The sequence below is a fragment of the Bos mutus genome, chromosome 15 (assembly GCF_027580195.1).
Source record: "Bos mutus isolate GX-2022 chromosome 15, NWIPB_WYAK_1.1, whole genome shotgun sequence".
Lineage (NCBI taxonomy): Eukaryota > Metazoa > Chordata > Mammalia > Artiodactyla > Bovidae > Bos > Bos mutus.
Window position 1 is genome coordinate 41,373,917 of NC_091631.1, and position 27,706 is coordinate 41,401,622.

The following is a 27,706-nucleotide window of genomic DNA, read 5'->3' on the forward strand; positions in this document are numbered from 1 at the left end:
TAAAATAAAGACTTCCCACTAAATACAAATGTTGTATAGATAGTCTCTTACTATCTGAAGCTACAAATGATAAATTAAAAAAAATTCCCCAACTTGAAAGTATTAACAAGGATATGAGATAGTACTATAGCATCAAAACCCACAGAATAAATGCTGTAGTAATTTTAATAGGCATTCAAACAAATTTGTGTGCTTTGCTTCTTCAGAGAGGGTGTATGTGATGTATTCACCCTCCTCTCTTCTCTACAGTTGAGCATCTATCAGGAGCACTTCACAGAAAAAATTTAAGAAACAATGACTTAAGAAAATATTCAGGAAATCACCAGAACACTAAAACACAAGATTCCAAGTTCACCTGCTAAATAACCAGTACTGATCTTAGATTCAAATCTAAGGGAAACGGCACAGAACTACAAATAAGTTTCCTCCAACAAACCACCAAAATAACAAGTCATTCAAGCATCATCTTGTGATAACAGATCAATTTTAATTCTAGCACCTGAAGCTATACAAGGGTACGCTTTATAAACTTCATGAAACTGTTGTACACATTCAATAAAGTGACAACTGTGCAATACCACTTAGTATCTCAAAATCAGGAACAAACTTTTGAATTGTTTAAACACAATCCACAGAATTAAAAAACAAAGTCAGAAGTCATCCACAGTTACACTACTTGTCAGTTAAAAGTTTTACCACTTACTACTTGATAGGACAGTCAATATCTAGTAGGGGATATTGGAAGTGATTTCAGATTCTCATCCTGTTGTACTCTATTGGGAAGGTTTCTTAAGTAGCTATGTGACTGGCCAGAGGTGGGTACAACCAGGACCAGAACAGCACGTAGGATTCTACCACAGTTTTTGTAGTTTTCACTTTTTTTTTTTTCTCTTTGTCAGTTAAAAGTGAACAGTGAGAATTAAATACTTATCTTTACATATACACAAGGTATGCTGTGAAAGCATATTTGCTTACAAACATATAAAAATACTTGTTAACTAGTTTGATAAGAAAATAATGTATAAAAGTATATAGCAAAACATTAATCATCTCTGACCCTGGAAAGATCAATTCCATATTTTATATTACAAACAAAAACAGTTTCAGTTTTTTGAATCCCTTATCCAGAAATACGTGAAAAGGAAGACAGACAGAAATTATTTATTTTCACTCTCAACATGGCTGTGAAAAAGAGTTAAATTAAAATGCCAAGAACAGTGAAATGCCTAAGTCCAGAATGAGTCCAAATATTTGGCTACACAGAATATTATCTTTAAGAGTAGGAGTAATAGCAAAGGCTTTACACGCAGTTTTTAACCTATAAATACAATAGGCATTTTGGTATTTTGGCCACTGGAAAACAAAGGCTATAGCATCAGGAAAGGTCTGAGATGTCTCACGTTTGTGGATTCAATTCAGTGTATTTAAGGTTAACTAAAGTTGACATCAAAATTTTTAGAGATAGGCAAAAATTCACATTTTAAAAAACTCCCTATGTTTTTCTATTTAGAGTAACAGTAGGCAATAAGATTCCAGAAGTTAAAAGTTATTTCACAACCGATGACTTCAGCTTGGCAAACAGCTTAGATTCCAAAACTGATTCATCCCTATTAAAAGTAAGCTTTAAAAAAAAAGAATGTGTCTGTGTATATAGATATACATTTTAAAGGAATCAGATAATCTTTGAAGCAGCCTTAGTGTTTCCATTAAATCTGTCTTGAAATGACCATTGGATTAGCTTCATGGAAAGGATTAGCCAGCTTCTTGGTCTAAGGCTACCACGGTGATCATTTATCTAAGGCTAGAAAGGTACCAACGTGATGTAAACTGTAAGGAGAGGAGGAGAAGATGAGGGCTTTCCTGGCAGTTGGTAGCTAAAATTCAAGGGATTCTTAGAAAATGACACAATGGCAGCCTTTCTTGTCTTTTTCTTTCCGTGTTGGTTCTGGTGAAGGAGGACATTCCTGCTCTTGAAATTTCCTGTAAGACAGAAAAATCTACAGATAATTGTCTTTTTGGTAATATATTGCTACAAATGCAGGTTACTGTTGGACCAATCTGGTTTTCGTGCATATGCATGTCGGTGTTAAGTTTCAACAAGGGAATCAAAGCCAATCATTGGGGGCAGGGATACACAAATGCATAAGCAAACCTGTCTGAGCTTCATTTATGGGCAAGTCTTCAATTAGATGAGACGCTGAACTCAACAAGGTCTAAGTTCCCTTCCCAGTTTGAAATTCCATGACTCCGAGGTATCCTTAGGAAGGAACACCTATCACTAGAGTATCTGCCCTTATGAGGTATGCCATTCCTATCTCGGTTCTGCCACTTTGTAGCTACAAGTCTGTATTAGAGAAGTTAGTTTCCTCTCTGAGCTGTGTTATTTTAGGAGGGATAATAAAACCCTACCTATCACAGTTTGCTATAAGGATTGAAGATTTTTGTTTATGTTCAAACATCTAACAGTCTCTGGCACAAAAAAAAGTCTCCTATACCCCTTCCTCACTCCTGGCTGACCAATATACATGGATCAATTCTAAGAACCGAAACCAAGGACAAAATATCTCAAAAAAAGCAATAAAAATTTTTTTAAAAGCACTGGTTCATACGGTAAAATACACATCAAATTTATCATCTTAACCATTCTTAAGTGTACAGGGCAGTGGCTTTACATATATTCACAATGTCGTACATCACTATTCACTTCTCAAATTTTTTCCAACTTGAGAAACTGAAACTCTACATTCCTTAAAAAAACAACAGAATTTGGGTTTTAACAAATTACTAAAAAAACAAAAAGACAACCTTCACCTCTTTCCCAACCCACAAAGACAATGTCTTAAAAAGGGGCTTAAAAAAAAAAAGTACAATAGAAGCCCATAGCTCAGATGTCAATTCACCTTAGATGTACAACTAACAGGAACTAGGTCCATATACTTGTCAAACTAACCAGCAGAGAAACCAGATCTAAGAAAAGAGGGTGAAGTAGGGGCCAAACCAGCAAACTAACCAAACCCTGCCCATTAAACCAACGCACTCTGTTCTCACACACACAAACTCCAGCCTATCACACTCACCACCTCAAGCTTCCTGGAACCCATTAACACTTTCTGAATCATAGGGGCCCCCTAGGCCAGCTTACAGAAAGCCTCTATGAAGTGTGGATATCATACTTTGTGTCCGGTGGGACTGTTGAATCCTTAAGGCCTGGTTTCCTTGTAGCCGGGCGGGGGCGGAATGGGTGAGAAGCTAAGAGCACACACAGGCTCTGGAATCAGAGACCTAGATTTAAGCCCCAGCTCTGCCATCCTAATATGCTCCAATCATTTAACCTCTCTGTGCCTGTTTTCTCATCTCAGAGTGCGGGCACTGTTGGGTGGTGGTGGTGAACTGCAGTAATACACACAAAGCACTTACTTAGCACAGGATCTGACAAAGGTCACCATTCAAGGGTGAGCTGCTGTCCTCACTACCTTCACACCACCTCTGCCTTTGGAAGCTGCACTGATTCTTTTCAAAATCTATGTGTACTCTACTTCAACACAATAAAATTAGGCTTTTTGGAAACAACTAGAATATGCACATAATTAAAGTTTTTAACATACTATGTCAAAAATGATTCCAAGAATCACTCCTACAATTTCCTCCTTCTTACTAAAAACATGTAATGGTGATTTTTTTCCCCCAGTTAATTATTTTAAAAAGCACAGCATGACTACCCATCAAATTCAATATATTCAAACAAACTTCCGGTATGTGTTCTGCTTACCTTATAACCCGGACAAGTTCATGGAAAGCTTGATCTACATTCATTCTAATCTTTGCTGACGCCTCCATGTATGTTACCTTAAGTTGCCGTGCTAACTGCTGTCCTTCTTCCTGTGTTACCTGAAATTCCAAGAGTTGTGTTTGAGGTACAGTATTAACAATTAAATCTGCTCTATCTACCGTTTGGCCACCAACTGCACTGTTAATCCAGCCAGAGACCAAGTTTGTCTGTCGTAAGATGAACCAAGAGACTTAACAGCTTAACACATACTGCTGAAGCCCAGCTCTGCAGAAAAACTCAGAACACGACAGAGGCAAGATGTTAGCCCAGTGATTACTCAAAAGTATTCAACACAACAGTGATAAGTACTGGGAAGTATACAAAGTGATATGAGAGTCTATAACCCTTCTGGGCAGGTCAGGAAAAAGCCTCCCTGAAGAAGTGATACTCAGGTTAGAAACTAAACAAAGGCTATGGAGTTGAGTCAAGGTAAAGAAGTATCCCTCTTATATGCAGAATCCAAAAAGAAATGATACAAATGAACTTATTTACAGAACAGAAACACTCACAGAGTTAGAGAACGAACTCATTATAATTGCAAGGCCTTGGGAGAGGATGAGGGAAAGGGATTGTTAGGTAATTGGGGATGGACATACACACGCTGCTATATTTAGAATGGATAACCAACCAAATCCTACTATACAGCACATGGAACTCTGCTCAACATTATGTGGCAGCCAGATGGGAGGGGAGTTTGGGGAGAATGGATACATGTACATGTATGGCTGAGTCCCCTCACTGTCCACCTCAAACTATCACAACATGGTTAATCAGCTACACCCCAGTATAAAATTAAGAGTTAAAATAAAGTATCCTTGACAAAGGAAATAGCAGGTGTGAAGATGCTCCAAGTTCCAGGAATTGAAAAAGCCTAGAATGGCTAGAATACAGCAAGTCAAGAGAGAACATAGCAAGAGGGGAACCTGGAGAGCAGGGCGAGCATCAAGAAGCCATGATCCTCTTCCCATTTGCACTCCCCAGGACCTGGTACATGGAAGACTCCCAATAAACACGTGGGGGAAAAAACAATGACAAGGACCACACACCCTCATGATGACTTCCTTACACGAGGCAATGAAGGAAGGTAAGCATGGAAGGGTGGCTTTGCTGATGACACATAAATGCCAGGTCAGAATAAGAAAATGCTAATTTAATGTAAGTAAATGTCCTGTATGTGTTTTAAATGTAGAGGGCTGAAATATTATTATTATTGATATTTTACAGTTATATGGTGGGGCTGAAAATATATATATTTTTTTAAAAAAGACTTTCACTGCTGCCATTACCACACACACAAAAAAATAATAAATACAGGTGAGAAAATTATAGATGAGCAAAAAGGAAAAAATAGAAAATTTAGGAACCTCTCATCCATACAGAACCACATTCTTCTCATCTTTTTTCAAGGATATAGATTTTTCTCTGCAAAAACAGAATCATAATTTTTGTACCTTTATCTTAGACCCTGGAATTATGCTAAATCCACTGATCTAGGTGTTTTTTGTTTTTATTTATGTAAATGCCACAGACTCTTTTTACATAAGTAATCATGCCATGTGTTAATAAATCTGTTTTTTGTTGCTTTCTTTCTAATGTGGATGCATTTTCACTCTTTTTCTGACCCTTCCGTATTGCCTGGAACCTCAAAGACGACAGGGGAAGGGGATACTTTTGTTTCTGATCTTAGGCACAAAGCATTTAGTCTTCCAGCATTAAATAAGCTGTATTGTTTTCACAATTCCATTTTATCATCTTGGTTGGCTAATGAACTCGGTATGTATCATGTTGGGAGAAGGCAATGGCATCCCACTCCAGTACTGTTGCCTGGAAAATCCCATGGATGGAGGAGCCTGGTAGGCTGCAGTCCATGGGGTTGCACAGAGTCGGACACGACTGAAGCGACTTAGCAGCAGCATGTATTATGTTATTTTTATAACTGCTTCAGTTTATATTATACATGTTTCACTTCTGTCTAATTCAAATGGAATGTCAATCCATGTATAGTTTAAGACTCTTTTAACAGTATGTTTCTTCCTCCTGATAAGTTTTATTATTACCACCTACACTATTTTTGTTTTAAACATCCCATTATGTTTTAAGGAGATTTAAGTAACAATAATAAAAGTAATTTATATTTACCCACATAAATGGGTAAAGGTGTTCTTCATTTCTTTGTATAGATCTAGATTTCCATTTGGTACAGTTTTCCTCTTTTTCCATTTCTTTTAACGTAAGTCTGCTGGTAATAAATTCTTTCCATTTTTGTATATCTGGGAGAAGTCTTTACTTCACCTTTGCTTTTGAAATAAATTTTTAGATATTAACTTCTAGGTGAGTTTGCCACTCTGGCTGATTAGAATATGAATTATTCCTGGCCCTACTTCAGCTCAAAGTATTGTTCCAACCATTCCTTTCATGTAGCTTGTTCTCCTAATTTAATATTACATTCACAAAAGTTAGCACCTTCAGTGAAATATCATTAGGCTATTATATTACCATGTATATATCTAACAATTACTTTATAACAGATTATACCCTGTTGTATTTCAAAAGAGTGGCAGGCAGGTTCTACACAGCACTGGTATATGTAAGTTTAACAGTTTTAAAATTTACTCTGCCCCTCCTTCACAACAGTACATGTACCATAAGGCCTATGGTTTGAAATATAAATCAATCAAATTAAACAAGCAATTAACAATGAGTAAGAAGCCAAGTATGAAAAGAAAGCTTTAAAGAGCCACCAATTCAGAAAGGAAAATTCCTTTTTAAGAAAAGTTGACATGAAATTCCTTCCTACAAAAAGAGCCTCATGTTAAAAATTCTGTTCCTTCTTCCTGGGATGTCCTCCTTTCTCTCCCAACTCTATCTATACTAATTCATTTCATACTAATAATTCAAGACTTGAGCAATCAAAAACTTTCTGTTGTTTTTACAGTATCCCAGAATGACCATCACATTCTTTAATGACTAGCAAAAAAAAGTCAACATACTACAATTTTCGGTTTTGTCTTTTCATTCTCCCAGCATTATGCCATTTTTAGCTAAGTTGTAAGGTCTACTTGCCTTTGTACACCCAGAGCCTAGAAGAGCACATAGCAGTTATTCAATAAATATATGTTAAGGAAATAGAGCATGACCAAATACTTATGCCTCTCTTCTTTTACTTTGAAGTAAGGTAAAAATAAATATTTGAGACATGTCAATCTCAATAAATTACTTTCTTTACTGATACAGGTAATTTGATTGTGGGAGGGAAATACACATCCTTAAGAATATTGCTCTTTCTGCTCAATTACTCCTCAGAAAGCTACCTTGCCCTCTCCCACCAACACAATATATTCAGCTGGAGGGAAACAGGAAAATGACCCAACTTTATACAATTAAGAAAAATTAATAAATTAATAAGTGTAGATGATTAAAAAAAAAAAATCCCACTGCTAAGACTGTTTATGTGCTTCATTTGTTTGTTTGTTAGCACGGTCTCACATCAATCTTCCAGGAACTGAGGTCAGCAAAGTTCACACACACGTTTCTGGTCAAGACATCTCTAACCACATATAGTGCTGCTTCTGAGCTTACTGAGCATACTTTTAGTTAAGAAGTAAAAACAGCATCACCACAAAAGCAAAAAGATGACAAAAAGAACACCATATGGAACAAAGCCAAAACACTGTGAAGCCAAAAATCAACAAAAAACTGAAAGCCACATAAACAAGGATTTCCTGGAGGTTCCCCAACCAGGGAATTTTATAAAGATGCCAAATCCTATGCCTGGTTTTGGTAGATCTGAGTGCTACCCAGAAATATTTCATTTTAAACAGCCAAGGTGAACCCGATGCAAGAAATTCAGGTTTATACTTGGAAACCTCCAGTGAAACTCAGTTCAAAGGCACAGATGAATCTTAGTGGAAATCCACAACAATACAAGTTTATCTAACACCATGTATTTTTAAATCAAGAAGAGCAAAATGGGAATGATGAGAGCAATTTTATTAAACAAATGGGGTTTAATAGAAATAGACTACAACATCTGCAATACTTAGGGTTGTACTGAGTTTACAATACAACCTAAGTTTACAGAAGCAAAATTTGTTTTTCAAAAATATCTATTATGTAGTCATTTTAATACCACATCTTGATTCACTGATACCTTGATTCATTCCTTCAGCAACTTTGTTCTATGTGCTAAGGATAAAATATGAACAAAACAAAGTGGTCAAAACTGAGAAGCCCTCATGGTGCTTACAAACCTTTTAGATGCAGACAAGGCAGCAACACGTATAGCCAGAAGAGACCCTTACTCGACTGTTGTGGGGAGGAGCCTGTTTTCCCTGGGAGGATGCAGGGGCACTCTGTGGTCAAGGTACCGACAGACAGGTGGAGCGGGGATAAGCACACTGAGGTAATACATTGTTACAGGTGAAATGGGCTCCTTTCTCAAATTATTGATGACAAGCACTTAACAAGGAGGAACGGAGAAACTAAGCCAGGAGAGGCAAAAGGGGAAAAATCAAAAGGAAAAAAAAAAAGAGAGAGAGACAGACAAAAACTCCTGATTTCTAGACCAGGCTGAGTCAAGGACAAAGAGCTTGAAATCAGAGCTATCATGAAGTTCACAGTCCAAGCCCACAGACAGCTGCTGTATTAAATTTCAGAATTAATATGCTGTCATATTTAATAATGTTTATATTTCAGCAAGGGCAAGCAAATCATTTACCTATATTTTCTTACTGTACCTTTGACAGGATAAACAAAATGATCAGTCTCTCTAAGGGCTCAGGTATGTGTTAATACTGCCATTCAAATTCTACAGATCTCTTTTTATGTCAGTGATTTTGTTTTTTTTCTGTCATCAGTGCCTAGAAAGTGTTCTATAAAAGCTGGATGAATAGGGGATGCAAGAATCAAGTCCAGAGACATACAGAAGCCAAAAGGAAGCAGCAAAGCCTCTTCTGGCTGATCTCCCCTCCCTGATGGGTTCAGAATCTCAGGAGCAGTAGTAGGGATACCCAGGGCTGACCCACATATAAAGAACACAGGGAAATGGCATTTGCTCTGTAAGGAAAACAGCACAGAAACTAGAGCAGAGTCCAAAGGATCATGCCTAAGACAAAGGCAGGAATTAACAAACTGACCAGCAACTGACGGCAATCAGACTGGTTAGTGACTATGAATCTAAAGAGACGGCCAAAAAGTCAGCATTTCCAAACAAGGGGAAGTTTTTATAGGGTGCCTGTGGCCTGTCTGGGTTCAGCTGGTACAGCAAGTAAGGATGCCAAGATATACAGAACATCACCTTTAATTCGAAAGAGGGTTTTCAAAGATAAGAAACCTTTAGTATAGCATTTCAGCTACTATGAGTAAGGCCCTCAAGGCTAGGAGGCAAAAGGTATGTTTGTACACCCAGGGCCTAGGAGAGAGTCTGCCTCAGCCCTAAGACACCTGACAGAGACAAGGAGGTATCAACAAAGGGAGGAGGGAGGAGGTGCAGGGAATACTGCTCCAGAGCTCAGTAAAGTGTTTCAAAAAGGAGAATGTGAGTATCTGTGTCAAATGTTACTGACATCTGCGTTAAGCCATGACCTTGACCAGGTGCTACATGCCTGCAGTCAGTGCCAGAAAGGAAAAGAAGTAGAGAATGAGTGTAGAGATAACACTTCTAAGGAGTTTTGCTTACTCGGAGGAGGAGGAAAAACATTCTCAAAGAGGAACGTGACGTTAGCATTTGCTATGGTTGCTGCTGCTGCTGCTGCTAAGTCGCTTCAGCCGTGTCCAACTCTGTGCGACCCCATAGACGGCAGCCCACCAGGCTCCCCCATCCCTGGGATACTCCAGGCAAGAACACTGGAGTGGGTTGCCATTTCCTTCTCCAATGCATGCATGCATGCTAAGTTGCTTCAGTTGTATCCGACTCCATGCGACCCTATGGATAGCAGCCCACCAGGCTCCTCTGTCCACAGGATTCTCTAGGCAAGAATACTGGAGTGGGTTGCCATTTTGCTATGGTTACTTTTTGTTATAAAGATGAGAGCACTGCAGCATGTCTCAGGCTGATGGAAATGATCATGCAGGAGAGAATTGGAACACCTGGATGGAACAACTGCTAGGGTGATGCCCAGGAGAAAGAATGGATGGGCTCCAGTGCCTACCAGAGAGGTTGGTCAGTGAGGTGAAGTTAATCCACGCAAGTGGGGAGAAGCAAAATTGATGGGGCACACGTGCACTTAGGATAGCGCATGTGCAGGTGGGAACATGTGGAAGTTCCTCAGGAAAATACCACTCATCATCAATCTTGAGAATGAGGGAGAGGGAGTGTTATAAACTTAAGAATGAGAGAGTAAGTATTAATTATCCAAACAAGTGGGAAATGAATGGACTAGGGAAACGGAGGAGGATTTCCAGTCGGCACTAAAGGCCCTCACATAAGAGTACTGATGGTGACTTTTAAGTGAGTTAGCTAACACCCCGAGTGTGGCTGTGAAGGAACCTAGAAAAGAGACGACAAAGCATGGGAGTAATAAGATGTCTCTCTGTGCCTATCCTTCAGAGAGGAGACCCATAGGAATGAGCAGAAAATTAAGCAGTTTTCAGCCATTTGCTTTTCTCCCTTGGATACATATATACATTTGAACCTTTCAGTGTTTACACAGTAACTAATGTCTACGCATATGTTTCAAAGCCCAGAAATAAAGAACTTACTTCAAGCTCACTGCTTATCTTTGAGGTGATGAAAATATTAAACTTATTCCCAATACTGTTTCTCTTATCACTGTGTTGTTATTTTACTCTGAGACTCTATTACTTTTATTAAAAAAAGAAAAAAACTTAAGATGAAAAATTTATAAATCTATGGTATAAAACAAAGCCAAAGTACCATGATATGTTAATATCTGCAGACAGATGGAAACCACACTCACTCCAAATACTAGCAATCTTCACTATATAAATGGCTTAAAAATAATTCATACTGATTCCCTGCCCCCAAGCTAACGATGGCAAGACTTGTTTAGTTCTGGTGGACACACTCTCCCCTCCTCTGTTCTCCCTAATCTTGCCAAACATATAGAAGACTCCCAGCTCAGCCCAGGCCTGCCAACTAATTCCTTTACTGGAGTTACCACCATGAAAAAGCTTGAGAAAAACCAGGGCAGGAAATATATCTATCCAGCATTAGATACAGCAAGAACCCCCTGTTCCCGGCAGACCTACTTTGCCATTAGTTCTCAGATCCAACAATATCTACAAATGTTTCTAGTACTAGAAAGGGCTGAGAAGAACAGTTAAAAAAAGTCCTACTGAGCAATAGTTAATAAATATAATTAGATTGAGAAATGCTGAAGAAGATGGTTACCTCAAGATAAAATATAAATTTTTTATAAAAGATGGACTGTCTACTCCAAGTTTTGGGATGTGATCAATGCCATATCCTAAATTACTTTCAACAGCTTTTACTGGTTTGAAATGAAGATAGAATGTTTTTCACCTTAACTTTATAATAAATCAGATCTGAAAGAGAAGTACCAGTAAGATTTATTCTATACCAGGTAAACATGTCTAAACTTAGCATTAGAACAGTATCATCCTATCAAGTTCATGTCTAAAATTTGGTATACCTTCAACAAAACTTTACAAACAGCACACGAATCAAAGAGTCTGTTTTAGATAATGGTTAATTATAAAACGGAAGTCTGTCCTCAACGCTGTTTGTCAACCCATCTTTCCTGATGTCTGCACTCTCAAACAAAATCTGCCAACAAAAGACTACGTTAACACCAAGATCATATAAAAAAATGGAACTTAAATACCAGCACACAAGTTAAGAAAGTATTGAAACAACTGTATTCCAGATGAGGGGGTAAAGACTAAAGACCTAAATAACGTAGCGTCTCCATTAACTTACATCTGATCTTGTTCCCCTCTGCCACAAAAAAGAGGAGTGGCCAATATATACCAAAAATTTTAAAAATCAAATGTGAAATAATTGGGTAAAGAACAAATGAGTATAAATAAGCTTGCAACGAAATACTAAAAATATTATTTTCCTGCAGGTTATTGGGCAGTTAGAGCTGCCCATGTGATTAACAGGACTTAGGAAAAATTCAAATTCTGTCATTTAAATTAAAGTCATTCTCTAAATGAGGTAATTCAGCATTAACACTGAATTAAGCTACCCGGGTGACCGAGATGGTAAAGCATACTCCTGCAATGCAGGAGACCTGGGTTTGATCCCCAGGTTGGGAAGATCCCCTAGAGGAGGGCATGGCAGCCCACTCCAGTATTCTCGCCTGGAGAATTCCATGGACAGAGGAGCCTGGTGGACTACAGTCCATGGGGTCACAAAGAGTCGGACACGACTGAGCGACTAAGCACAGCACAGGGGTAATTTTAAGAGTATGTAAATTAGAGCTGTAGGTCTTACCTTAGAAATTATAACATGTGAATGGAGCTGGTATAAAATACCTGCAGGTTTACAGTCCACTGAAGTTCTGTGTAATATGTAAAAATTTAATATCCCCAAATCTGCTTCCTTTTAATCTGTCACCTGTTATAGTACTCCCATCAAATCCAGCGTGCCACACTCAGCACAGTGTTTTTGATCACGGCACTTTCTCATTAAATATAGCTGCTCACTTCCATAATTACAAATAACTGGTTTCCCAAGAGCAAAACCCTCTCACCTGTCTCTGATGATCCAGATCTGCTTTATTACCAATTAAAATCATTGGAAACTCATCACGATCCTTTACTCTGAGAATCTGTCTTTGAAACTTATAGATTTCTTCAAAACTAAAAACAAAAACAAATTCATTAATTTGGTCAAATATCAGAATTCAGACTCCCCTGTCCCATTTAGTACTTTCTTACTTTTCCTTTTCCTATACAAACAAGAATGCAAATTTAATGAACAGTGAGCTAGACATGAACAGGAGAGATCTACAGTTAAATATTGATACAAACCTGCCTCTGTCTGTGACTGAAAAGACCAAAAGGAAACCCTCGCCAGTTCTCATATACTGTTCTCTCATAGCTCCAAATTCCTCTTGTCCCGCTGTATCCAGAACTAAAGAAAAAACAAGAAATGTAATGATGTTCATGTGTTCATCTCTCAAAAATGGCTCCCTCACATGGGCAGGCCCAGTTACTGTGAATCCTTTGGAAAACATCACACTTAGTACAATTTTTTAAACAGCATTCCCCTTTTAGTACTTTATTTTCAATGCTAAAGACAAATGTATTCTAATGGCAGACAGTCGCAGAGTTACCTTCATCAGTGCAGGTTGATTTCGTAGTTAGAATACATTAGCATAGCAATGACAAGGTTATAAATATCAAATTCATATAGGCAGACAGAGTCAGATAACTTCTGAAGTCACTTGGATGTTTACCTCCTCTATGAAAAGAACTGAAAAAGATACCTGTAAATTCAAGAAGGAAATGCTGGTGCACCCCACCCCCCAATACCATACTGAATGTACAGGTGCTGAGGTATTCATTGATCTCTGTGAATAAAAGAATCATACAAGTTAAAAGAACAGCCCTTTCTCTTGTGGAGGAGTGGAATGTTTAACCAAGCACAAAACACTATTTGCTAAGGCCTCTGTGCTATAAACTCTAAGCAAGTTAGCAAATATTGAAGCTTTTCTATATTTACTTCACCTGTTTTAGCCTTCATCAAAATGCAGGAAGAGCCAAGACCTCGTTTGTTTTTTCCCCAAATGTCCCAATAAACCCAACTTTAACAAGTTACAGTGACATGACTAATTTTACCTGCTCTCAATCCAGTTATTGTTTTACATTACATTTAAATTGGCTAACATGTAGATTCATCAATTAAAACTAATGAAAAAGATGAACTTATATTCAAGATCATTTAACATTTCAACTGTAGGTATTTAACCTAGCAAAACTTCAAAGCTTACTTAAAAAAATATGATACATGAACCATTAAATAAAAGAAGCTTACTTACTGTCTAGCCGGGCTGCCCGGTCATCTATCACACACTGCTTTGTGTAGGAATCCTCGATGGTTGGATCATAATCCGTTACAAAATAAGACTGTAAGAAAAATAACATAATTTTAAAATTTATGCTTACTTGCCCAAGTACCAACATAACTTTACCCAGAACTCATCAAAATATTTTCACTGTATTAAAGTGTATCCTACTATGTCAATTCCCTATTGAATGAAATCTATTCACAGCAGCTTCCAAGTGGAGAAAGGATACTAAACATCTCTGAATTTTCACATCTGAAACATGTAAGAAGACTGTAAAAGCTCTACTGCAGTTTTTTTCCATTTTTCGTAATTAACTTACATACAAGTAAAACTCTGGATTTCAAGTTCCAGAAAAACTAGAAACACACCTATAGCTGTAATTCAGGTCTATCTCCAACCCAAAGGCAGGCATCAGTCCTTAGAACAAACTGTAACAGTTTTGGAACAAAAGAGACAACACGAAGTCTGCCTGCTTCGATGCCTGATCGTCTCTTCACTTTTCTCACACCTTGCCTTAGTTCCCTTTCAGTTGCCTTGTGTATTACCCTAAAGGACATGATTTCAGGATTTTTTTTTAATCTGCATGAATCTCAAACTTATTCTTTCACTGATATTTTTGTTAGTTTTCCAACTATTTCCTCTTCTGTTAGCAAAGCCACCCAACCATCACCTTATGAAGTCATCACCAGAAGGAGGGCAGTTAAGGCAGCAGAGGAAGACGGGAGGAGTCCTAGCAAATCACTTAATGTTTGATTATTACATTTCACAATCTTTTAAAAAGATTTTAAAAAGAAACCAGAAACACGCATCTAAAAGACAACTGATTTCCCCTTCATCCAGAAGGGCACTGCCTAGGACACTGATGTCAGTTCTGAGTGTCTCCCTTACTCTCCCTCTTGACTGGCCTCCTCAAAGCCTATTTTGCCACTAACTCATCACAAAATCTGAGGGATGACTTGGAGGAAGGCAGCTTAATGCTAGAAATGAGTGCTGAAGGTGTTCAGTCATTCTACAAGCAAGGGCTCCTGGAAACTGGACCTGCTGGCTCCAAGGACACATCGTTCTGAAGAGACAACCCTGCATGGTGAGCTGTGCACAAACCAAAAAGCTACTTAAAAGTAAGCACTCTGAACAGGGCAGCAAAGAAACTCCTCGTATGGGGGCAGAGGGGGAGGGGACAAGGACTAATCTGCTTGCTACCCTGACTTTACATATTTATTTTAATTTTAAATGATACTTCCTATTTTTTATTTGTATTTTTGGAGTAACTTTAGTTATATAGAATTTAGCTGTAATTCTATTTCCCTTTTGGTGGCTTCATTTAAATGATCAAATGGCCAACATCAGTTGGATCATCAAAAAAGCAAGAGAGTTCCAGAAAAACATCTTCTTCTGTTTTACTGACTACACCAAAGCCTTTGACTGTGTGGATCACAATAAACTGTGGAAAATTCTTAATAATATGGGAATACAAGACCACCTGACCTGCCTCCTGAGAAATCTGTATGCAGGTCAAGAAGCAACAATTAGAACTGGACATGAAATAACAGACTGGTTCCAAATCGGGAAAGGAGTATGTCAAGGCTGTTTATTGTCACCCTGCTCATTTAACTTAAATGCAGAGTACATCATGAGAAACGCTGGGCTGGAAGAAGCAAAAGCTGGAATCAAGATTGCCAAGAGAAATATCGATAACCTCACATATGTAGATGACACCACCCTTATGGCAGAAAGTGAAGAGGAAATAAAAAGCCTCTTGATGAAAGTGAAAGAGGAGAGTGAAAAAGTGGGCTTAAAGCTCAACATTCAGAAAACGAAGATCATGGCATCTGGTCCCATCACTTCACGGCAAATAGATGGAGAAACAATAGCAACAGTGAAAGACTTTATTTTTCTGGGCTCCAAAATCACTGCAGATGGTGACTGCAGCCATGAAATTAAAAGACGCTTACTCCTTGGAAGAAAAGCTACAACCAACTTAGAGAGCATATTAAAAAGCAGAGACATTACTTTACCAACAAACGTCCATCTAGTCAAAGCTATGGTTTTTCCAGTAGTCATGTATGGATATGAGAGTTGGACTACAAAGAAAGCTGAGTGCTTTAGAATTGATGCTTTGGAACTGTGGTATTGGAGAAGACTTTTGAGAGTCCCCTAGACTGCAAGGAGATCCAACCAGTCCCTCCTAAAGGAAATCAGTCCTGAATACTCATTGGAAGGACTGATGCTGAAGCTGAAACTCCCAATACTTTGGCCACCTGATGCAAGAACTGACTCATTTGAAAAGACTCTGGTGCTGGGCAAGATTGAAGGTGGGAGGAAAAGGGGGACAACAGAGGATGAGATGGTTGGATGGTATCACCGACTCAATGGACAGGAGTCTGAGTAAGCTCTGGCGGGTGGTGATGGATAGGGAAGCCTGGCATGCTACAGTCCATAGGGTCGCAAAGAGTCAGACATGACTGTGTGACTGACCTGAACTGATTTTTTTTTTTTTAATTACCAACAGGAGGGGCTTTGAGTAGAAAGCCATTTCCATCACCACCCCATCCCCATTTTAAAATAAACAGATATCAAAACAATCTTTGAACTGACTCTCTGGAACCCACATCTCTTCTAAAAGTAAATACAACTGGCAACATATTCTTTGTACCCACTATTCTAAACAACACAGAAAGCAGTCTTTCACCAAACAACCTGGATAAAGCACAGTATTTAAATCTTAAGTTTCCTGAAACATGTTTCTCCACAGTAACCTGACACTTGCTGCCATGCTTTCATCTTGTAAAACCTAAGCTTCGTTGACGACTCCCAAGTTATCCCTTAATGTGCCAAAATGACCCTCCCAGTTTGTCTGAAAACACAATGGACAAATATTAAGTATATTTTTTTCAAATGTTCAAGTCATGTATGACTTCCGCTGTGATGGGTTTCTTTGCATTGTGATACCAAATTAAGAAAATAACACATATAGAGGACTGTTGGTTTAAGCAACGCTGAGGACAATTGTTTTTCCTTTCTGTGACTATGGAAGTTACATATTTTCTTTAGATGTCTTGGCTCTTGAAATACAATCTTAATGTTATAAGAATTTTGCCTCTTCACCAAGACTGGCATGCATTTATCCCACTCATTAATGTTTAATATGAGTTAACTGTTGCAATTTCTGGGTATTTAGGTCTACATTTCATCTTTGCTATGTCCTATTTTCAAAATTTGCAGAGACCTTGCTATATATAGATTTTAAAGAACCATCTTCACTAAAAGCATCATTGCCCCTCATAAGAGATCCATCTTAAGGAACATTACTCTGTTACATAACCAAAGACCCATTTCCCTCTCACAATTCTAATAAGCCACAGGTCATAATGCGCCTAAAACTAGCATTCATCCTGTGCAGGTAGGAAAGATAAATCATCACCTCCTATCCCAAAGACTTAATATTTTTGTTACTTAAACTTGGGTCCCAGATATTTGAGGCAGCAGATCACCAACAGGAGATCAGTCTCTGGTGATGGAGAGTGCTGGATTTAATTCTAACTCTACTACTTTCTAGCTGTGGAACCTAAGGCAAATTACCTCTTTAACCTTCAGCATCTGTAAAACAGGATAGTAACACAACCCCATGGAAAGGATAAAATGAAGTAAAGATTATAAAGTGCCAACACACACTGATGACTAATAAATGTTGGTCAGTGTATTGTTCTGTCATGTAGTTAAATGGTATGAACTAGAGTTTTTATTCAACTGAAAACATGACCTAATACCAGGAACGGCTATTGTAATTCCAATCCTAGTTATACCAGACTAGACTTGTTTTCCAAAATGCTGTGAATCAAGATAAAAGCTCCCCATCTGAAGTTCTGGAAATATTTCTTTGGACTTCAGCAGTAATTACACAAGTATATATAACACATATGTAAAAACTCATCAAGCTGTACATTTAAGATATGTGCATTTTGTATGTGTACAAACTACTCCTCTATAAAATATATTAATGGTTCCCCGTTGTTTCTAGGAATCAGCACTTTCTTTACACAGTTCACAAAGCTCTCCAGTTTGATGTGTGTTGTTCACCAAAGTGGTATTCTTCACTACCTGAATCCCTTCTGCCGATTGCTCTTGCTCTTGGTTTCATTCACTTGTTCAACAATCATTTATGGGGCATCCCTGGTGGCTCAGATGGTAAAGAATCCGCCTGCAATGCAAGAGACTTGGGTTCGATCCTTGGGTTGGGAAGATCCCCTGGAGGAGGACGTGGCAACCCACTCCAGTATTCTTGCCTGGAGAAACCCATGGACAGAGAAGCCCGGCAGGCTATGGTCCATTGGGTTGCAAAGAGTTAGACATGACTGAGCGACTAAGCACAGCACAGGGACAAGGTCCCTACTTACACAGGAACCCACTGCTTTTTACACAACTAGCAACTGTGTTGTAATTGGGACAAGGGGAATGGGGAGTATTAAAGGTATTGGCCAAAGAACAGAAATTAGCAGGAAATGCCAGTAACATGCTTGTTCAGAAGGCAACCAAGTGTAAGCAGGTAATGCTGCAGGAATACATAGTAACTGTGTGTGCCTTCACTTACAGAGTCCCAGCAATTGAAGAGAAAACAGTCTCTCCCCTGAGGCTGAAAAAAGTTACCAACAGCCCCAGACAGGTATTTTGTAGCAGAAAACAAGGTGAAAAAATACAGTCTTGCATTGTGGAAGACAGCAGAGGCTCCGGAAGGGCAGTGGACTATAGAGTTCAGCCCACTGAGAGGAGGAGTGAGAGTCACAGGTGCAGAAAGCAGTACGCTTTCCTGAAATCACAGGAAAAGATGCATGGAGAAGGATCCCAACTAGAAAGAAAGGAATACCTCTTTTCAATAGGTGGGATGCCTTCCAGGTAATAAGAAGGGCAAATGTGGACCTAAGTCTCTTTAGGGTTGCTCGGAATTATGGAGAAAAGCTTAAGATTAGGGAAGCTGTCCCATTCAGACAGGGAAATTTTCCCTGATAAAATATGGTCTGAGTAGGACTGTCCAAACCATAACAAATAGTGATAGCTAGGGATGTTTTTCCTGCCGCACAATAAATAGAAGCTCTACTTAACTTAAGAGAACTGCCACTTCATTCTTTTCCCATTCAAACGAGCTGCCTTAAGGAAGATAAGGAGGGGACTGGGAGGAAAGAAAATAAGCTGATGTAACTTCTGCAATTAGTGGCAGAAGTGACAAGTCACTCTCCAGGCACCAAGGTCCTGGTGAAAATGCAATTCCCAAACACTGCCACGGAGCGGTGCCTGGTCTACACCCTGGGACGGGTAATGAATTTCCTGGAGAATTTGGGAAACTCAGAAAACCCAGCTCACTGATTCAAGTCCAGTGAGCTTAGACCTGAGGTGCCACTGGGGAGCTGTAAACAAGTGCCAGGGCATTTCTGAGCACAGCAGTGTTCTTCGGAGTCCTCTAAACTCACGGGGTCAGAAAGAGGAGGGGAAAGGGAGACAGCAGGGGAAGGAAACTGGTTAAACAGTGTGGGAAAACCTCGACAACTCCCGAATCTGGGTAATGTGTATACAAGAATATATTATAGTGATCACTATATAATTATACACTGCATATATTATTAAAAATTTTTTTTTAAATCTGGTGGTAGTACGTTAAGAACTACATGAAGGGTCAAATCAAAGGAAGAATATACTAGATCCTTTTTAATCCTAAGCTTTCCCCTCACTCTACTCAAGACCAACTAACTCACCTAGAAACCTGATGATTTTTTTTTGGTCAGAATATCTTGTAGTTCTCTTTATATTTTATTTTTTCTCTTTTACTGTCCATCATTCCTTCAACCTGACTGGAATACAAGCTCTATGAGGACAGATTTTTGTCAGAGGTAGAGTGGACTTGCCTAATGTTTAAAGATCAAATGGATCCAGCACTAAAATCAAGTTTCCAGGCTTTCTGGCCAACACTCCTGCTCTACTCACCCTCTCTGGAGGTAAAGCCCACTCATTCTCATCCTCCATTCCTGCTTCCACTGCTCCCATTTTTTTTTAAAAAATGAAATATCCTCAATCAATAACAGGAGTCATCATTTATTAAGCATCTGCTTTGTGACATGCAGTTTAAAAATGATACACACAAACTTTTCCTAAAGATTCTTCAGATATGTATTTCCCTCTTAAATTTTTAAGTGAGGCACAGACTACCTTTTCCAGGTCACCCAGCTAGCTAATAAGGAGAACTACGATTTAAGTTCAGGTCTTATCCTAATGAATGCTTTAGAATTCTTGCTATTTAATATAATTCATAAGATTTCAAATCTTTTATTCCTTTATTGGCCTATAAAACAAGGAGTAAAAGTACCAGGAAAAATACGAAACAAGGAAAACCGAGACTAACAACTACACGGTTCCATTCTTTCCTTTCTTGTGGTCCTGTTCACCTCCGCCTTGTATACATGGTATACATAAAGCTTGATATGTATATATTTCCAAATCACAACTTTTAACAGTAAGACAGTATATTCAAAGTTGGGAAAATCCAAACTATCCTCACCTTAAAGGGTAGGAGGAATTCAGAGCATATTGAGGTCATTTTCTGGTTAAAGAGTTGGAGGCCTTGCAAAAGAAAGTAAGTGGTTTGGGGTTCGGTTAGTATTCCCATCTTACAGTCAAGGAAACTGAGGTTCAGGCAGGTTAAATGAGGTGCTCCAGTTTCCCACAGCTGGTAAAGGGGGTAGCACTGTATTCTGGTCCGTCCGACTTGCACCTCCAGCTCTTCCCAATTCACCCTACTGCCTCCCTGCACATCAGGATCCTTGGCACAGTGGGCCAGGATGAGCAGGAAGAGGAGAGCGGCACACACAGCCTCACTGGTGATCGCACCTCTCCAGTCCCTGGGGCAGCTCTGAGCAGCCCTCACCCCTTCCTTTCTGGTTTGCCTTTTCCCTCATCCTGAAGTGGGCCCTGGAATATGCCCTCCTTAAATCAGCCTTGTTCTCAACTCTCTTCTGTTGAGAAAATGGGTCTTAGAGATGTTAGAGATGTGTACCTCCTAATTGCTCATCTTTTCATGTTTGTATATATGTGTTAGTCGCTCTGTCATGTCCAACTCTTTGCAACTCCCTGGACTGCAGCCCACCAGGCTCCTCTGTCCATGAAATTCTCCAGGCAAGAATACTGGAATGGGTAGCCATTCCCTTCTCCAGGGGATCTTCCCAACCCAGGGACTGAACCTGGATCTCCTGCATTGCAGGCAGATTCTTTACCACCTGAGCCACCAAGGAAACCCAGTATATATGAATGTGTGTACATATGGATGTATAAATCAAACACTGAGCTAATAAACTCAGTGTATTATAAGCAGAAAACTTTCTTCAAAGCCCTTCTGTGGGTAAGCTTTTCCTTGCAATTTAATGAGATCTGAGGTAAATCTCCTAATTTTTTCTAATCGTTCAATTATAAATGCTTTTCAATTACTTTCAGCCCAAAGAACATTATGGTTTCAATAATTAAGGTGGCCAGTCAGCAAGCGAAAAGATGTTCAATATCACTATTAGAGAAATGCAAATCAAAAATACAATGAGGTACCACTTCACACCAGTTGGAATGGTCATCATTAAAAAGTCTACAAATAACAACTACTGGAGAGGTCTGAAGAAAAGGGAAACCTCCCATACTGTTGGTTGGAATGTAAGTTAGTACAGCCACTGTCAAAACAGTATGGAGGTTACTCAGAAAACTAAAAATAGAATTACCATGTGATCCAGCAATCCTACTTCTAGGAATATACACAGACAAAACTATAATTCAAAAAGATACATGCATCCCTATGTTTATAGCAACACTATTCACAAGAGCCAAAAAAAACACAGAAACAACCTAAATGTCCATCAACAGGTGAATGAATAAAGAAGATGCAGTACATATATACAATGCAATACTACTCCGCCATAAAAAAGAATGCCACGTGCAGCAACATGAATACAACAAGAGACTATAGCACTAAGTGAAGTAAGCCAGAAAGAGAAGGACAAATACTATATGATATCGCTTAAATGTGGAATCTAAACTATGGCACAAATGAACCTACATACAAAACAGAAACAGGGGCTTCCACGCTGGTTTCAGTGGCTAAGACTCTGAGCTCCTAATGCAGGTGGCCCACGTTCGACCCCTGGTCAGGGAACTAGATCCCACATGCCGCAACTAAGAACCTCCTTCTCATGGCGCAATGAAGATCGAAGGTCCTGTGTGCTGCAATTAATACCCTGTGTGGCCAAATAAATAAAACATTAAAAAAAAAAAAAAAAACAGACTGAGAGACTATAGACTTGTGGTTGCCAAATGGGGGCAGGAGAAAGGCTGGGAATTTGACGTTGGAAGATACACGATTACATTTAGAATGGATCAACAAGGTCCCAAAGTACAGCATAGGAAACTATATTCAATATCCTATGAAATCATAATTTGATGTTGTTCAGTCACTCAATTGTGTTGGATTTTTTGCAACCCCATGGACTGCAGCACGCCAGGCTTCCCTATCCATCACCAACTCTCCGAGCTTGTTCAAACACATGTGCATTGAGTCAATGATGCCATTCAGTCATCTCATCCCCTTCTCCTGCCTTCAATCTTTCCCAGCATCACCCGACTTCTAATGAGTCGGCTCTTCCCATCCGGTAGCTGAAGTATTGGAGCTTCAGGCTCAGTATCAGTCCTTCCAATGAATATTCAGGTTTTATTTCCTTAAGGATTGACTGGTTTGATCTCCTTGCAGTCCAAGGGACTCTCAAGAGTCTTCTCCAGCACCATAGTTCCAAAGCATCAATTCTTAGGAGCTCAGCCTTCTTTAGGGACCAACTCTCACATCCATACATGACTATTGGAAAAATCGTAACTTTGACTAGACGGACCTTTGTTGGTAATGTGTCTGCTTTTTAATATGCTGTCTACGTTGGTCATAGCTTTTCTTCCAAGGAGCAAGTGTCTTTTTATTTCAAATCTGCAGTGATTTTGGAGCCCAAGAAAATAAAGTTCATCATTGTTTCCATTGTTTCCCCATCTATTCGACATGAAGTGATGGGACTGGATGCCATGTTCTTACTTTTTTGAATGTTGAATTTTAAGCCAACTTTTTCACTCTCCTCTTTCATCAAGAGACTTTCTAGTTCTTCTTTGCTTTCTACCATAAGGGTGATATCATCTGCATATCTGAAGTTATTGATATTTCTCCTGGCAATCTTGATTCCAGCTTGTGTGTCATCCAGCCCGGCATTTCGCATGATGTTCTTTGCATATAAGTTAAATAAGCAGGGTGACAATATACAGCCTTGATGTACTCCTTTCCCAATTTGGAACCAGTCCATTTTTTCTTGACCTGCATACAGATTTCTCAGGAAGCAGGTAAAGTGGGCCTGGTAGTCCCATCTCTTGAAGAATTTTCCACAGTTTCTTGTGATCCACACAGTCAAAGGCTTTAGTGTAGTCAATGAAGCAGAAGTAGATGTTTTTCTGGAATTCTCTTGCTTTTTCTATGACCCAACGGATGTTGGCAATTTGATCTCTGGTTCCTCTGCCTTTTCTAAATCCATCTTGAACATTTGGAAGTTCTCAGTCCACTTACTGTTGAAGCCTGGCTTGGAGAATTTTGAGCATTACTTCGCTAGCATGTGAAATAAGTGCAACTGTGAGGTAGTTTGAACATTCTTTGGCATTGTCTTTCTCTGGGATTGGAATGAAAACTGACCTTTTCCAGTCCTGTGGCCACTGCTGAGTTTTCCAAATTTGCTGGCAAATTAAGTAAAGCACTTTCACACCATCATCTTTTAGGATTTGAAATAGATTAGCACGAATTCTATTGCCTCCACTAACTTTATTCGTAGTGATGCTTCCTAAGGCCCACTTGACTTCGCACTTCAAGATGTTTGGCTCTAGGTGAGTGATCACATCATCATGGTTATCTGGGTCACTAAGATCTTTGTTATATAGGTCTTTCGTGTATTCTTGCAACCTCTTAGTATCTTCTGCTTCTGTTAGGTCCATACCATTTCTATCCTTTATTGTGCCCATCTTTGCATGAAATGTTCCCTTGGCATCTCTGATTTTCTTGAAGAGATCTCTAGTCTTTCTCATTCTATTGTTTTCCTCTATTTCTTGCATTGATCATTTAGGAAGGTTTTCTTATCTCTGTGTGTCTGTGAAACTGCTTGCTCTTCTGTGAACCCATCTGCATTCAGATGGGTTGATCTTTCTCCTTTGCCTTTTGCTTCTCTTCTTTTCTCAGCTATTTGTAAGGCCTCCTCAAACAACCACTTTGCCTTTTTGCATTTCATTTTCTTGGCAATAGTTGTGATCACTGCCTCCTGTACAACATTATGAATCTCTGTCCATAGTTCTTCAGGCATTCTGTCTACCAGATCTAATCCCTTGAATCTATTTGTCACTTCCATTGTATAATCATAAGGGATTTGATTTAAGTCATACCTTAATGGCCTAGTGGTTTTCCCCACTTTCTTCAATTTAAGTCTGAATTTTGCAATAAGGAGTTTATGATCTCAGCACAATCAGCTCCCGGTCTTGTTTTTGCTGACTGTATAGAGCTTCTCCATCTTCGGCTGCAAAGAATATAACCAATCTGATTTCAGTATTGACCATCTGGTGATGTCCATGTGTAGAGTCACCTCGTGTGTTGTTGGAAGAGGGTGTGAAATTATAATGGAAAAGAATATTTTAAGAAGAATGTATGTGTATATCTGAGTCACTCTGCTATACAGCAGATTGTCACAACACTGTACACGAATTATACTTCAATTTCAAAAACTGAAAAAAAAAATTTAGATGTCTAGTACAACGTCTTGGGATTCTCTGGTGGCTCAGTGGTAAAGAATCCACCTGCCAATTCAGGAGATGTGAGTTTGACCCCTGGGTCAGGAAGATCCCCTGGAGAAGGAAATAGCAATCCACTCTAATATTTTTGCCTGGGAAATCCCATGGACAGAGGAGCCTGGTGGGCTGCAGTCCATGGGGTGGCAAAAGAGTCAGACACAACTTATCAACTAAACAACAACACAGTACAACATCTTAATTACATCAGTCAATACTCATCTAAAATTAAAGTTTCTTTCTCTCCGTTCTACACAGAGCTGAGAGTTTTGTGATTGGACTGGGGTAGAGGGATAATTTTGGAGAAGGCAATGGCACCCCACTCCAGTACTCTTGCCTGGAAAATCCTATGGACGGAGGAGCCTGGTAGGCAGCAGTCCATGGGGTTGAAAAGAGTCAGACACGCACTGGAGAAGGAAATGGCAACCCACTCCAGTGTTCTTGCCTGGAGAATCCCAGGGACGGGGGAGCCTAGTGGGCTGCTGTCTATGGGGTCGCACAGAGTCGGACACAACTGAAGCCACTTAGCAGCAGTAGCAGCAGAGGGATATTAAGACCAGTCATCTTCAATTTCCCCGTATTATTATGTATCTTTCCTACTGCCAACAAGACTGCCTCTATCCTGGCTCCTTAGGGGTTGGAAGCTGAAGGAGTAGAGAGAAATAAGGGAGGTTGACAAGGCCTTACCAGTGAGAGCTGATGCCCATGATAACTTTCTCAGGAGGTCCTGCAGGTTTTCCAGAAGAGTACACAAGTGAGACCCTCCACGTGCAATTCTCAGGACATGAGTAAGTCCTGGAACACTCTCAATTCTTGGGGTTCCGAAGGACACCTTCTCCTGACTGACATCGTCTTCTAGGCTGCGACACACAGTGTCTCTTTTCAGAAGGTTTTTAAATCTGGTTCCATCCAGAAACTCAGGGGAACCTATTATTGTCTTTTAAAGTGCATACTACTAACTAAACAGTCCTCTTCCTTTCTCTCTGCTCTGCTATCAGTCCACAGATTCGTATACTAATCTTTATGTTCTCCAAACACAAGGGGATACAGGCCAAGCTCTCAGAATGATTCTATTGGAGCTTCCCCCATCATTTGGCTTCAATGAAGGGGGCTTAAGAGAAGCATCCTCTCCACTCCATGGTGTGTAGAGACGGGAAAGGGCAAAGAACACGCCGCTGACGGCTTCCTCTCCAAAAATACCCTTGTCTCAGAACCCTTAATTCTCCACACTTTTACTTCCTGGAAAGTATGGGCTAAATGTGCAAAAGCAATTTAAGGCCATCTTCTATGCAAGTCCTTGAAATATGAGGGTCACCAAGCAACTACTGCTTTATTCCCAGTCTTTGAGGCTTCCAAAGAAACTAAAACAAGTTAGAGTTCCAGTTAAAACCCTGTTAAATGTGTCCAGCTAGATTTGATGAATCCAAGGCCTGTCTCAAGCTTTTAAGAATTTCTTTGGTGTTAAGCAAGGTACTCTGCACATACATGGTTAGAGCCTCAACATATTTTGCTGTTGGAAAACCCAGTAATTATGAAGGTCATAATGAAGAACTAGGAATCAATTTCTAAGAGCACAGTAAGGTCCTGGTTAGCTATCAGTGGCCTCTGTTTGCTAAAACAGGAGCGGTGCAAATTCCTCTGGTAACACTAGAGAAGACTACAGCAACTTCAGGCAGCTGTAAGCCAGACCGGGCGCTTCCTGGTGTCACTTTTTAACAGCAGCTGTCAAGTCACAGAGAACCTTTGTTCCCTGCAACATCCTCCCTTATTTTTTTTTGTCAAATGTTTCCAATGTGCTTGATATTCCTGCACTTGAGTACATATTTTTGTTCCTGACTGAAATCAGCATTTCACTTAACATGCATAATTACAGAGATCTCCATAATTTATCCTCCAGAATGCTAATGCAGAATAATAAAAACTACCCTAAACCCTACACTCCTTTTAGCTTCTCTTTAACAAAACTTCAGTCAAAGGTGCTGATTGTCTCACTGTCTAGAGCCACCACGTGCCTTTCATGTGACTTCTGTACAATCTCAGTGATGATATCTACACCTCAAGTGAAGTATGTGGCTGCCAATGAATAGGCCTGGTATGCACTACAAAAAGTATGGTACAAAGTCAACTTACAAACTGGTTATATCACAAAAGTTTGCTTCTAAAGTCTGTTATTTGGTGCTCATTTATTTCCCCAGGGAAAAGTTGTTCCAATCTGTGTTTAGGTCCATAGGCCAGACCACAAAAGCTACCACTGAAATATGGTCCTGAGCCAGTGTTAACCCTGAGTCCTAACCTCTGAAGCAGAGTCATCTGGCCCAAGAAGAAATGGGAAGGGAGTTTTGTTTCCTTTCCCAGAGTACAGAGCCAGCCCAAAGCTACACTTAAAAGGAGGAAAAGCTTGTCAAGGGGCATCCCCATGTACACCCAGCCTCTTCATTCTGCCCCAAGTCCCTATTACTACGCTCTTACCCAGGCTTTAGCCTCCTTCTAAAAACATTCTAGGTACAAAACTACTTGCCTTTCTCCCCACTGTTCCTTCCACTCTCAAAGTAAAACTAGTGATTTCCTCATCCAGAGGTACTAGGCAGACAATTATCAGTCCAAATTAGAGAATGCTGCCAGTATGAGACAGCTCACCCTGACCCTGCAGACGTTTTTTCTTTTCAAGAGCAAAACCAATCTCTAGGAACATTTTCAACACCGGTCAAGAAGAAAAGTTTCAGACTCTGGAGGGAAAACTATTCAGGGGTGGGCAAACCACCATTTCATGATGCCAGTTCCCTATACTCTTCACAGCTTTCATCCTTCCAAACCCAAGGCTTTAAAAGCAGGGAAGAAAAAAGAAATGTTTCCCTCTTTCCCCACTCCCCACCACCCTACAACTTTGCCTACCCAATAGGTTAGCTTCATCAGATCACACAGTTTTCATTCACAGTACCAGTGAGTGATTCTGAAAACTGTCAACAGGAGGAAAAGGGCCGCACACAGCCCTGCCACGGCTACAGCC

General features: G+C 39.6%; 1 protein-coding gene across 3 annotated transcripts in view; it reads right to left on the reverse strand.

The window, feature by feature from the left end:
• Positions 1-1,142: 1,142 nt before the first annotated feature.
• The window catches only part of RRAS2 (RAS related 2), a 77,197-nt gene continuing 50,633 nt past the window's right edge, over positions 1,143-27,706 (reverse strand). The window contains exons 1-6 of one of the 3 annotated variants that reach the window (XM_070383985.1): positions 13,798-13,885; positions 13,093-13,232; positions 12,788-12,890; positions 12,508-12,616; positions 3,770-3,888; positions 1,143-1,980 (exon numbers count right to left, since the gene is read on the reverse strand). In XM_070383985.1, coding sequence (XP_070240086.1) covers positions 1,893-1,980; positions 3,770-3,888; positions 12,508-12,616; positions 12,788-12,855 — 384 coding nt within the window. In that variant the 5' untranslated portion in view covers positions 12,856-12,890; positions 13,093-13,232; positions 13,798-13,885 and the 3' untranslated portion in view covers positions 1,143-1,892. Of the gene's footprint in view, positions 1,981-3,769; positions 3,889-12,507; positions 12,617-12,787; positions 12,891-13,092; positions 13,246-13,797; positions 13,886-27,706 lie in introns of those variants that run through there. The other 2 variants (XM_070383986.1, XM_070383984.1) reach the window with 2 other exon arrangements.